Source organism: Sceloporus occidentalis, unplaced genomic scaffold, assembly GCF_023333645.1.
Source record: "Sceloporus occidentalis isolate IW3139 unplaced genomic scaffold, rSceOcc1.0.p SCAF_250, whole genome shotgun sequence".
Classification (NCBI taxonomy): domain Eukaryota; kingdom Metazoa; phylum Chordata; class Lepidosauria; order Squamata; family Phrynosomatidae; genus Sceloporus; species Sceloporus occidentalis.
In genome coordinates, this window is record NW_028317230.1 from 351901 (window position 1) to 364643 (window position 12743).

Consider the following 12743-nt stretch of genomic DNA (forward strand, 5'->3'; position numbering starts at 1 on the left):
GGAATTGGAGTGCACATTGGCCGGAGTTAAAGAAAGATGCAAAGGGTTGAAAATGTGTGCAGTCACCATAGCAACCAGATAATACTACACTTTTTCTCACCAGCTTTACGCCCTATAAAAATGAGTACAGAGGTTGACTCTGATTCTCAATATCCCCCAGGTCACTGATGCCCAGCCCTTCTCTTTATGCCTCTTTCAGGTCCTGTCAGTCCTCAGATACATTTCTTCTCATGTCATCTATAAGAGGTCTAAATGTCGGCAGAACCGTGTAAATAAATAAATAAAAGAACGTGTGTCCTCACTGGTGTTAACGTGTTGTGCAAAACAACAGGGGAGGAAAAACCCTGGGGATGTTGAGAAGCAGTGATTGCCCGAATCGCTATATAGACGAATGAAGAGCGGCCCCGCACTGGCCCGTCGGCGACCATCATTAGCCGGCGTCTGAGCATCCGGGTGCGAGTCCCGGGGGATACAAAAAAACAGAAAATGTCTCTTTCCTGCGATTCTCACACTAATAAGAATCGCCGCTCGCTCTCCCTCGGTGCGCAGAGACCGCCGTCCCGCTAAACGCTCTAACCTGTCAAACAATGATGTCGCAGCTCACCATCGGGAGGGCAGAATGTTCCCTGTACTATTTCATAGAGCAGCGTAAATTACCCCCTGCCGGGGGTCAAATGCACCGTTCTGCGGCCGCGTTAGGCCGACCCCCAGGGTTACATTTACCCCAAAGGTCCCTTAACCCTAATCCACAGCAATGTGTATCGGTTTAGCTGGTAGCTATATTAGCTGAGAAGTAGAATTAGATTACAAGCTCTTGAGACAATTTAAGCATTTTACAGAGAGGGTGGTAGGTGAGTGGAACAGCCTCCCAGCAGAAGTGGTAGAGGGTAATACAGTGAGGGGATTAAACATGTATAGGACAGGCATACGGCTCCTGAATCTAAGACGAGACCAACGACTGATTAAGGTTTGAGTCTCAACAGCAGCAGAAACGGGCGACTAGACGGGGGCCGGATGGGGCCGATCTGCCGGCGGGTTCCGGGTTTCTATGTAGTTGATCCGGGGCATGTTGTGACTTTATGTATCCTTCCTCTGCAGAGATTGTTTGGTAAGCGGAGGTTTTGGGTGTAATTTTTCATTCTTCGCGTGAAGTCGCCCCGCGCCGCTCTCTGGCTTTCAATCCAATCGTGTTTTCAATCACGCTTTTCCGCAAGTCTAGTGTTTTTTGAAGACAGGGAGATTTATCTGTGTGGCTAAAACTTATCCCGAAAATCCAGCTGCTCGCAGAGTTATAAATCAGAGCAAACCGAGGCAGACGTACCCGGAAGCAGAAGCGATGGAACCTCAAAGGGATCTTCACCATCTTTCAGACACTGCTAGGTGCCCCCTCAAACTAGAACACACGCCAACACGCAAACTCGCTCTAACACCTGCTCTCTCCAACACCACGCACATACATACGCACATTCTCTCCCTTCCTCCTCTCCTTTGCACCACTAACACTCGCCTCACCCCTCACACTCGGCTGACTAAAACACTTATGCTAACAGCTTACACTAACATACACACATGTTGACACCAGATACTAACACACACTCACGCTAACACCATTTGCTCACACACATGCTAACCCCATACAGTAACACACACACATGCTAACCCCATACAGTAACACACACACACAGACACATGCTAACACCATACAGTAACACACACACACGCTAACACCATACAGTAACACACACATGCTAACACCATACAGTAACAAACACACATGCTAACACCATACAGTAACACACACACACGCTAATACCATACAGTAACACACACACGCTAACACCATACAGTAACACACACACATGCTAACACCATACAGTAACACACACACACACACATGCTAACACCATACAGTAACACAGACACACGCTAACACCATACAGTAACAAACACACATGCTAACACCATACAGTAACACACACACACGCTAATACCATACAGTAACACACACACACACATGCTAACGCCATACAGTAACATACACACACATACATGCTAACACCATACAGTAACACAGACACACACGCTAACACCATACAGTAACAAACACACATGCTAACACCATACAGTAACACACACACACGCTAATACCATACAGTAACACACACACGCTAACACCATACAGTAACACACACACACATGCTAACACCAGACACATACAATCTCCACATATACACACATATAGACAGTGGACACGTTCAAGCGCCTTTAAGATATGTGAATGTGATGAAGCCCAACACAGATATTATTATTATTATTTATTGTTTTACATAGCGCCATCATATTCGGTAGCGCTGTACAATTGTTATGCCATCTAAGAACATGTCCAAACATTGACGATTTTTTCCCCCCGCAGAGGTCTTGTTTTCTGCTGATGTTTTTGGCACAAAAGAGATGAATATTTTTTTTAAGGGTTTTTCAGCTGCAAATTTCCGTTGTAAAGTTAAAAACCGACTCGAGTTTGATGATTTTAACGCGAGAAAAAGAAACAGCCTTTACCATTCTCTACACAGCGGGTACAGAGCTCCGTGAAGCGAGAGCAAACACTCCAACCTCACGGGCGAAGCTCGGAGGAATTCGGAACAAAATACATTCTAAACGGACCGGCATTTCTCGTGTATCCTCTTTAATATTATCAGTTATCGGTTAGTTGGTTGGCACGGCTCTCACGATTTCGAGTTATATGAATCCAAACACAATTCTACGCAGGGGTTAAAGCATATAAGCACTCTTGGTATTAAGGACCATGTGGTGGCCAACGAGAAGTTTAACTTGGAGGTTCAGGAGGACCTTTGCTGCAGTCATTCGGCGCAGCCGTTGAGGCCGTTCACCAGCTTGGGTTGGAGTCGGTCAGGACTCATCATTAATTAATGCATTCACTGGTTTTGTCCTTGAACCAAGTATGAGCACAGGTGCGAGTGGTAGTAGGGGGACCTGCAACCTCACATGTGTGGGTCCAAGACGTGGACCTCAAGAGGAGACCCCTGAGGCCTTGAAAGCCTTGGTTTGGACGCCACATATTCATATAAAGCTATCGGAAATCTTCTTTTTCGGCTTTCCTTCCTGGAACCAATATGGCGGTCACAAATGTTTTATTATCTTGGGTTGTAAAACTCAACACTTATCAAGAACACCCTTCTAAGCTCCAAAATATTCCTTAATTATTATTAAAAAAGGGTGCCTGTTAAGTAGGTAAATAATACTAATAATAACATTCGCTAAATCCGCCGCAGCCCGTCCGCCCCTTTCCCGCTCTCCTGTTTCCATAACGTTCTAAGTTACGAGCCCTCGGCCATATTAATACCCCCATTAACCAGAATGAAATCCCCTCTCGTTCTGTCGAGCACCTCACAAGCTTAATCCGCCGCCGGCTTGGCGCGCGTCTCTCGGCTATGGAATCCCTATAACGGGCATTACATTAGCTTTAGGAATTTGCATATTCATTCACCGAATTAAAACGCTGTTAACATTAACAATGTATCAGAGCTGATAACATGCAAATCATGCAAATCGTACGCGGGACTTTTAACAATTCATTCTTTCTCCGTGTGTAAATCCGGTCTAAACGATTCAATGCGAAATTCCCAACGCAAAAGCCAGAGATGTCGCTTTTTTTTTTTTTTAAAAATCATTTCTGCGAGCAAACCTCCATCGAAATTCCGTGATCTAGATTGTAAAAAAATGACATTCTTTCAAATATATGCATCATGAGAGCAAAATAAAATGTAATTCTTGGAAATTCCTGACGTTGCCTCTGTGAATGAATTGTCAGATTCTGTTGATGCGTTAGAATGAAAATTCAGCGGGCTGGGAGAGAACTTTAGCTTCTAACTCATTCATGCGCGCCGCTCTGATGTGCAGATTTGATCACTGAACAAAATCTAGAACTTGCCTCTCAAGGCGCGGGGCCAGCCGAGCATAACGGAGCGGCGGACGGGTCGTATTGTGTTACCGGATGGATAATAAGGGAGCCTTTCAGCCGCGCTGCCCGTGAATGGGCTGCTATTATCTTACACGTAGATTGGGAACAATGTGTCGTACCTCTGGGTCACTTACTCAACAGAGGCCTTTATACCTATAAGGCTAGGTTTCCACTTGGGTTTTTGTCCTGCGTTTTTTTTCTTGATGAAAAACGCCAAGAAAACTGCCACTGCATTTTCCTGCGTTTTGGCGTTTTTTTCTGGAGTTTTTTCTGGCGTTTTAGCCTTTCTGTGGAAATTGCTTTTTTTGACCTTAGGCAGTTTTTCCAGCCTTTACAAGTTAGAGGTTTCACCCAGCTAAAAGGGATTAGGATAAATGGCGAGTATCTGCCCTCTCCTGATGTCATTTACTTGGTAGAGTTCTACGCCCCGGCGGACCCTTCTGTCTCTTTTCTGTGGTTTGTAAGGCCTGCTTTATTCCGAATGTCTGCTCCTCTAGGAGGATTGGCCCCAAATGATGCTGCAAATTGTTTGCTGTTGCTTTTGGCGCGCAGGATCCAGTTGATGCGTCGCATATGTTTGTTTGTATTGGATGTTTGTTCCAAATGGTGTAGAATTCAATCTGAACTTTGTTTTGTGTGAAACTGTTTGTTTCCAGCCTATTTCTCGTAGGACACACAGATACTGGGTCCATCCTCTGCATTGTAACTGTGGAAAAAACGCCATAAAAAACGCCAAGGCAATAAACCCACATGGCTTTTTCATGGCGTTTTTTCTCTCCCATAGACTTCTATTGGAGAAAAACGCCAAGATTTCCTTGCAAAAAACGCCAGAGTGTGAACATGCTGCGATTCTGAAAAACTGCCGCAGGGTTTCTGAATCAGGGCAAAGTAATGAATACATTTGGGGTATTTTTCTGCATTGGCTTTAATTTATTTCTGTGCAAAACTGTTAAAAAAAAAATTGTTTTTTTTTCAATTTTTTTTTAAATTTGCAAGATACAGAATAATGTCTAACATTCATGAATCTGGATAAAAAAAAAATGTAAAATTTCTGCGGGTTCACTAACTGAGAAACAGGGACACGGTAAACAAACTTCTGCTCTCCTGTAGTGTAAAAAAGCCCTGGTCCTGGAAAGATCCTGGTTTTTGTCGCCGTGTGCGAGTATCACTCATGGGTGGTGCACCTTCCTCAACAACACTTTCTAAAGGGACCTTTGGGACTTCTTTTGAGTATTCTATACAAAAGAAAGCCCCTTTAGAAAGTGTTGTTGAGGTCGGTACGGTGTGTACCAACTGTGACTGATGCCTTTTTAGCTGCCGCTGCAAAGACTACCATCTAGATACTTGCGCTTGCCATAGTGGCTGGGATTTTGGGTTTCCATAAAGCAGCTGATTAAACGTAAATCTCATAGAGAAAACACATAAAGAATCCAGACGTGTTGGAGACGCCAAGACTCAGTGGTGCTCTACACTCCCCCTGTGGCCATATGGGGAACTGCAATGAAGTGCGCCCACTGCTATCCTGTAATGTAGTCAACATCTCGTTCTATTTGCATATGTGGGACGTCGTGGGGGGAGTGGTTTCGTGTAGGGGCGGGGTTAGTTGGGAGGGACCTAGGTGATGAGCAGGAAAGTGGGCGGGGAGTCAGAGAAAGCAAAGGTTTGATCTGGAGACTCAGAGAGTTCCCCATAATGGCCATTAGGTCCTTTTTTTATAGAAATGTATCGGTTACTGGGTTTCCAGCTCCCAATAAATCACAAACGGAGAGAATTTACATTTCTTATGGGCCGAAGCTCTTATTATGATAACGAAACAAACTGGGATAGACTGGTGTACCCCCTAATCTGGGAGGCTACTGGGCGGCCGAGCATTTGGACTCCCTAAATTCCCCCAAAATGTACATTTTGCTGGGCCAACCCCAGTTATCATGAGGATATTTCTATTATCTAAAGCCTTCATTAACAAGAGCCCCACAAAGATTTACCCTTCCTAATGCACACTAATATAAGGGGCAGACTCCCTGTTAAGCGAATACACCCCAGAGACCCACAACTTATAGACAATGGTTGACCTCTGGTTCTATGATGTTTAGACGACCATATGTACGAGACGCTATGGCGGGCAAACAATTCTTGACGCAAAAAAACCATAATATTTAACTTTGCCGCTAATTATTTCCAATAATAAAGTCGCCCTATTGATCTTGGAGACTGAAGAAGACACCGGGGCAGATCGGCTAAACGGGCAGCGATTCTCTTGGACCAATTTAATTCTGAAATTCCCATTAGAAGCCGGCTTCATACTGGAAGTTAATTGGTTTCTCACCAACGAGATCCCGGAGGATCCTCGCCTAGAAACATCTGCCACGTCAACTTAGATTCCGAACTATTCTCCCTGCGGTCTCAGGATCCGAGACTTCCGTCGAGTTCATTCTACGAATCAACCCCAAAACTGGGCTAAAGACTAAACTATCGACGGAAACGAGAATGCCAGGATCTGATGTTTTGTTTTTTTCCTTTCCATATTCCGGAACATTCGAAACGTATGAAATTCTTACAAAAAGTAACCATGCCAACAGGGTAACAACTATAATTGTTAGACCTCACACGGCATCCTCTGTATTTTCCTTTAATTCTTAGAATTTCTGGATTTTCAGATGAATGATTTTTACAATATTATACTTAAAAGCATTTTGTTTTAAGGAAAAAAAAAGGTGTTTTTTTTTTAATGCAACGTTCTGTCCTGAAATCCCGCGTTAGCGTTTGCTGAATTCTCTATCATGTACCGTTCCGTTCGTATAAATTAAACGTGTCAATCAAACCGCTAATACCTCTCGGCGCGATTACTGATGTTCAAACACGGAGTCTTAAGTGCTTCCCGATTCGCTTCACGCCGGAGAAATTATTAAATTGTCAACCGACGGCATCTCTCCCGTTTAATCGCAAGCGACGGCTTCTCTGATAAGCGAGGCTAGGAAGCCGCAAGCCGACACTCAGCGCGTAGAAACGTCATCCAAGCCAACGCAGCGTCTGATGAGCCCCCAGAAACGGGAGTGGATGAGAAGGAGAGAAGCCGGGGTCACTCACCATGCTCGGTGTGCTCGTGTTCCGTATCGGTCAGGGTGAGGTTGGAGTTGGCCCGGCTGGACATGCAGGAGCTTCGGCCCGATTTAGTGCCCCGTGCCCACAGCCTGACGGGATGTTCTGGTGACATGACGGCGTCGCCCTCCGTATCCGCGTCGTTCTCGCCGGTCATGGAGTAGCCGCAGTGCGGGAGGCCGATGTCCGTCCTGTAAAGCGTCCCGTGCGGCGGCGTCATCTCACCGAATCCCAGCTCGTGCAAAGTAAAAGTGCCACCTGCGGGAAAAGTGGGGGAGTTAGTGGGTTTCAAGTTACGGGACCAAACTTTGGTATAAAAAAAATATTTTATGGAATATTTTTACCAAAAAAAAAACAATTGCCCCCCGGGATACACAGGAGAGAATAAACACGGCTACATTCATCAGCTGGCTGCACCGAGGCTTTAATGGCTACTAACGGCAGACAGGACTGGCCAACAACATATTTATTAAATCCTCTTTAGCTTCCCATCTAGGAAAGCATGGAACGGGGGTATATTGTTCTCCTCGAGGTAGAGGGCAATAACTGAGTAGGGCATTTATAAGAAGAATAATGGGGTTTATTCACCCCGTTTAATCTATAAAGCTGTTTCCTGCTATTTCTATACACATTATCGGGGCTTTTAGGGCTGTAGAACCCTGCGATCCCCTCATACCCAGCAAACACTCTGACCTCCTAGAAAAGAGGGGCACCGGGGGAGGGGAGAGGGGCATCAGGGGAGGGGAGAGGGGCACCGGGGGGAGGAGAGAGGGGCATCAGGGGGGAGAGAGGGGCATCGGGGGGGGGAGGAGAGAGGGGCATGGGGGGAGGAGAGAGGGGCATCAGGGGAGGAGAGAGGGGCATCGGGGGGAGGAGAGAGGGGCATCGGGGGGAGGAGAGAGGGGCATCGGGGGAGGAGAGAGGGGCATCGGGGGGAGGAGAGAGGGGCATCGGGGAGGAGAGAGGGGCATCGGGGGGAGGAGAGAGGGGCATCGGGGGGAGGAGAGAGGGGTATCAGGGGGAGGAGAGAGGGGCATCGGGGGGAGGAGAGAGGGGTATCAGGGGGAGGAGAGAGGGGCATCGGGGGGAGGAGAGAGGGGCATCGGGGGAGGAGAGAGGGGCATCGGGGGGAGGAGAGAGGGGCATCGGGGGGAGGAGAGAGGGGTATCAGGGGAGGAGAAATCAGGAAGCTTCAACGCCCAAGGTAATCACTTTTTTTATCAAAGTAATTATCAGAAAATTATCATTTGGGGAAAGATTACGCCTTTAAACTCACACTGATTTCTAATTTAAATTTCTCTATTTTGTACAATTTTAGATTTAAAAAATTACAATTTTTCCCGGGAAGCTTGTAAGGAGCCAGATCAGAAATCCAAGTTTCTGGGAAGGCGAAGCGGCGTGGGAAGCGGGGGGCACGGCGGCTACAGAGGGGCTTTTTGGGTTTTTTTTCCTGTTTTTCACACCTTTTCAATGAACTAAGGCAGCTTGCGCTTTGCCGGATCTGACAGCGGAGAGACGGAGCCGTTCACAGCTTTAAACTCCGAGCACAGAGCGGCCTCTGATAACTGCGCCCAGACAAAGGCCGCCGTCGCGCAAGCGCCCCGTTTCAGATGTTTTACCCAAGTTTTAAAGATTAATCAACGTGATTTACTGAGAAGCGGGGCATTTACCCCGGGCTCTCAACAACACCAGCTTTCATCCAGTTGCCTAAGAAAAAAAAACCCGGTGAAATGTTTTGAAATAACGAAATTTACGCGGCGAGGGGCAAATAATCAATTTTTATTTTTTTTTAACAACGTATTCAGTCATTTTAAAGACCAATTCTAAAGTTGTTCTCGTTGCCGGTTCTCTCCAGGAGCGGAGTGAACTGTCATGGATCTCCCTCAAAAGGAGGGGAGCGCGGGGTCTCTTCCTCCAGTGCTCCCACTCACCCTCAGCACCAGGGTATGATGTCATATAATGGCGCTGAGCGCTGAAGGTGTGCGGGAACATGGCGGCCGTTGGGGGGCAACTTGAGGGGCTGCGTTATTGTCATTTATTAATACAGTATATCATTAACACAATGTATGGGGTTGTAACAAACTGACATAGGCGAACGCTTACAATTCACAGCATCCTCAGCCAAGCCTTGAAGTGAGTTGTTATGGTTACCGCTCTAGGCGCAGATACAAAAGCTGGTCGTTAAGGAATCGTTCCCTGGTGCCTCCATTTTACTGGAAATTCCTAATATTGAGTAAATATTGACCTTCTGTATATCCAGGATTGTGTTATACAGATGAGGCTGGTAGATAAATGGAACAGCCTCCCAGCAGAGGTGGTAGAGGGTAATACAGTGAGGGGATTAAACACGCATGGGGTAGACATACGGCTCCTGAATCTAAGACGAGACCAACGACTGATTAAGGTTTGAGTCTTTACAGCAGGAGAAACGGGCAACTAGACGGGGGCCGAATGGGGCCGACCTGCCGGCAGGTTCCACGATTCTATGTTATGTTTGTGGAAATGGCTGCTCCTTTATGAATAAAGTTGGAATGCTCGGAGTGTGAGTGCATGTTCCTCGTCAGCAGCTGTCAGTTGAAGGGTTAAAACTCAGCAGCTCGGGTCCAGATAGCCGGCATCTCTCAGACGAAGCGATCTTCATCCCCGCAGCGGCTCATAAATTATGGAAAAAACACTTAGTTGCAATTAACTGAAAATCCGATGTATTTGCAATAAACAGCGGGGGACGCATTGATTTTCATATCTCCTGCGCCGTGCGCCCTTTCAGCGCGAGCCGAGTCAATAAAAAGCGAAAAGACGAGACGCGCCGAGGAAGTCATACCCCTCGTGTCTCCCTCCGCTGGATGTTCCAAACCATAACTCTCATCATGCTCAGCAAGGCATTCCTTTCATATTATTTAATGCTGACATGGAAAAAAAAATGCGGGTCCTGAGCATTTCGTGAACTGCGACTCCCATCATGCTCAGGGAATGATGGGAGTTGCGGTTGGCGGCAGCCGACATTCTAGCAGTTGTGTCTTTCTGACTCGCTAATTGTTTTAGTACCGGCCCTTCGGGAAACCGTGACTCGTCAGGAGGTAAAGATATTCTCAATGGAGCCACCTGTATTCAAGCAGGGATTCCAGCTGTGATATAGCAGGGAGAAAAGCACCAAATGTGAATGCTCAAATATCTGAGAATCTGAGGAGAATATGAAAGAGTCGGCTCAAGACGGTGTGACCGCGGAATCTGCCCCTTCACCCCAAGACTGGGGTAAAACCCTGAGAATCTGCCCCTTCACCCCGAGACTGGGGTAAAAACCCTGAGAATCTGCCCATTTACCCCGAGACTGGGGTAAAAACCCTGAGAATATGCCCATTTACCCCGAGACTGGGGTAAAAACCCTGAGAATCTGCCCCTTCACCCCGAGACTGGGGTAAAAACCCTGAGAATCAGGCCAAAGCCTAACAGATTGCTCAACAAGCATAGAAACTTGGTAAAGTAGCCAACGGCAAACGCGTTTAACGGAATCGTCATCCTTAACGCAGCATTTACTGCCACCAGTTTTACTGATAGCTGAGACTAAGCCGTGAAACAACTACTACTTATCAACCATTAATTGCTAAATAGGACAATAACAACTAAATAATGCGAGAGTCCGTGCAACCGAGATGCAGCGTGAGCCCGCCGTATGGGGCGTCAGGTTCCCGGTTATCTGTTCTCCTTCATACTTGTTTGGATAATTCCTGCTTTGTTTTTGGTTGGAATTTTATGGAATATGGGAATAAAGCCATACATTACAATGTTAAAGACATTCCAGAACGTTATTGTACGCAGCGCCCGGCGGCGGCCACTCACCCGATCGACAGAACTCATCAACCTCTTGGTGAACCTTCTCCTTCACCCGGTTGCTGTAGCACAACCTCGAGTCTTGGTCGTAGGCCTTCAGGGTCTCGCTGGAGCTGTAAGATTTCTGGGGGATCTTGCTATCATCGCTATCGGCAGAGGAGCTGGTGTATCGGCGCTCCGCGTCGCGCCGTCTCGTCAGGGATCGGTATGGTTTCCTCTCCTTCACATCCATGGCACACTCACTCTCCTCAACATTGAAGATAATTGTCCCGGGTCAAGACAAGCGATATTCCTGCAAGAGGGACAAGAGAAGAAAAGTCAAGATCTCGTGCCTTCATGGTGGACATTGAGTGGGTTCGAGGCGTATCAATGAGTGGTCGCCAGAGCACTAAACCCCTTTGTGACCATAGGATGTATTATTACGTCCTGGAAAAAAACGAAATCGCGTCCTACTGAGAACATTCTAAAATCATAACTCGATGGTCCAGGAGACGAATGGGAAGCGGGCCAGAGTAACGTGATCACCAATTAAACGGATCGCGTGCCTTCGCCTTAACATCGCTTACCATTCATTACATTGTAACAATCTTCATCTTTCCTGCGCTCATTTTGAACCTTTTGCTGTAATAGTTTTTGGTGCTGAATTTTTAAAAACTTTTTTTGATTATTTATAGATATTGATTTTTTTTCTTTCATGTATATTATTTTTGGATACATTGTGTCAACAAAAACCTGTCTTGGAAAATAAAATATAGAGTTTGCGCAGGGGCAGAAAAAATGTGAATAAAATAATTGTTAAACAAATGCAAAATGACTAAGAAGAACACCTTTGAGTCTTTTGGTTCCAAATGATTATTGCTATTATTATTAGTATTATTATTATTAGTATTTTATTATTATTTATCTTATTATGTTCCAACCTTCAAACCTTAGTTTGTTCCCCGTAAACTATAAAACCCCCACATGCGTGTGAACGGCCACATTTATAACAATTATAGCATTTACATGCGTTCTACATCAGTGCTACTGAATGAATATTATTAATTAAATATTTAGTTATACACAAAACGTCATAAAGAGGAGGAAAAATATTTTCTGTTACAAAACAGACGTTTCGTAAAATGCACAAATATGTAACTATTTTCTCTGCAGTCTTGTATACTTATAGAATGATATTACCGTATATATTATATTATAAGGGACACTCTGGTCACCACGTGTACTTTAAGGCTTATAACAGCTGAACGGTCCCTTCTGAGAATTTTGATCCTGCAGATCTATCGCGGGGTATTTGTGTAACTGAGGGGGGGCCTTTAGAAGAAGAATAATGGGGTTTATTCACCCCGTTTAATTTATAAAGCCGTTCCCTGCTGTTTCTATACACATTATCGGGGCTTTTAGGGCTGTAGAACCCTGCGATCCCCTCATACCCAGCAAACATTCTGACCTCCTAGAAAAGAGGGGCATCGGAGAAGGAAAAAGGGGCATCAGGGGGGAGAAAGGGGCATAAAAAAAATAAATATATATATATATATATGTAAAATCTAACGAATATTTCTGAATTGCATAATAGCTATAGCAAAATTTAGGGAAAAAACATGGATTTCAGTGCAGGTTTATTAAGAATAAATGCCTTTTAGTGCCAGGGCGCCTGCTTGCAGACCGTTAAGGCTTTTCCGTATATATAGTATAAAAAAAATCTACTAGGAAGCAGATATTTCTGCAAAAAAATTAGCAACATCAGGAATGTAAGAGAATGTATAGTATATGCGTCAGCGGTGCGCGGAATGAGCGGCAGCGGATGAGGCGGAGGTAATAGACGCCCCTGAGCCGTTAG

At 45.6% G+C, this 12743-nt stretch overlaps 1 protein-coding gene across 4 annotated transcripts in view; it reads right to left on the reverse strand.

The window, feature by feature from the left end:
• Positions 1 to 11138, reverse strand: part of LOC149276033 (teneurin-4-like) — a 144744-nt gene extending 133606 nt beyond the window's left edge. For all 4 annotated transcript variants that reach the window (XM_089503995.1, XM_089503991.1, XM_089503994.1 and 1 more), the window contains exons 1-2: positions 10916 to 11138; positions 7067 to 7336 (exon numbers count right to left, since the gene is read on the reverse strand). In XM_089503995.1, coding sequence (XP_089360121.1) covers positions 7067 to 7336; positions 10916 to 11138 — 493 coding nt within the window. The remainder of the gene's footprint in view (positions 1 to 7066; positions 7337 to 10915) is intronic.
• Positions 11139 to 12743: the final 1605 nt, after the last annotated feature.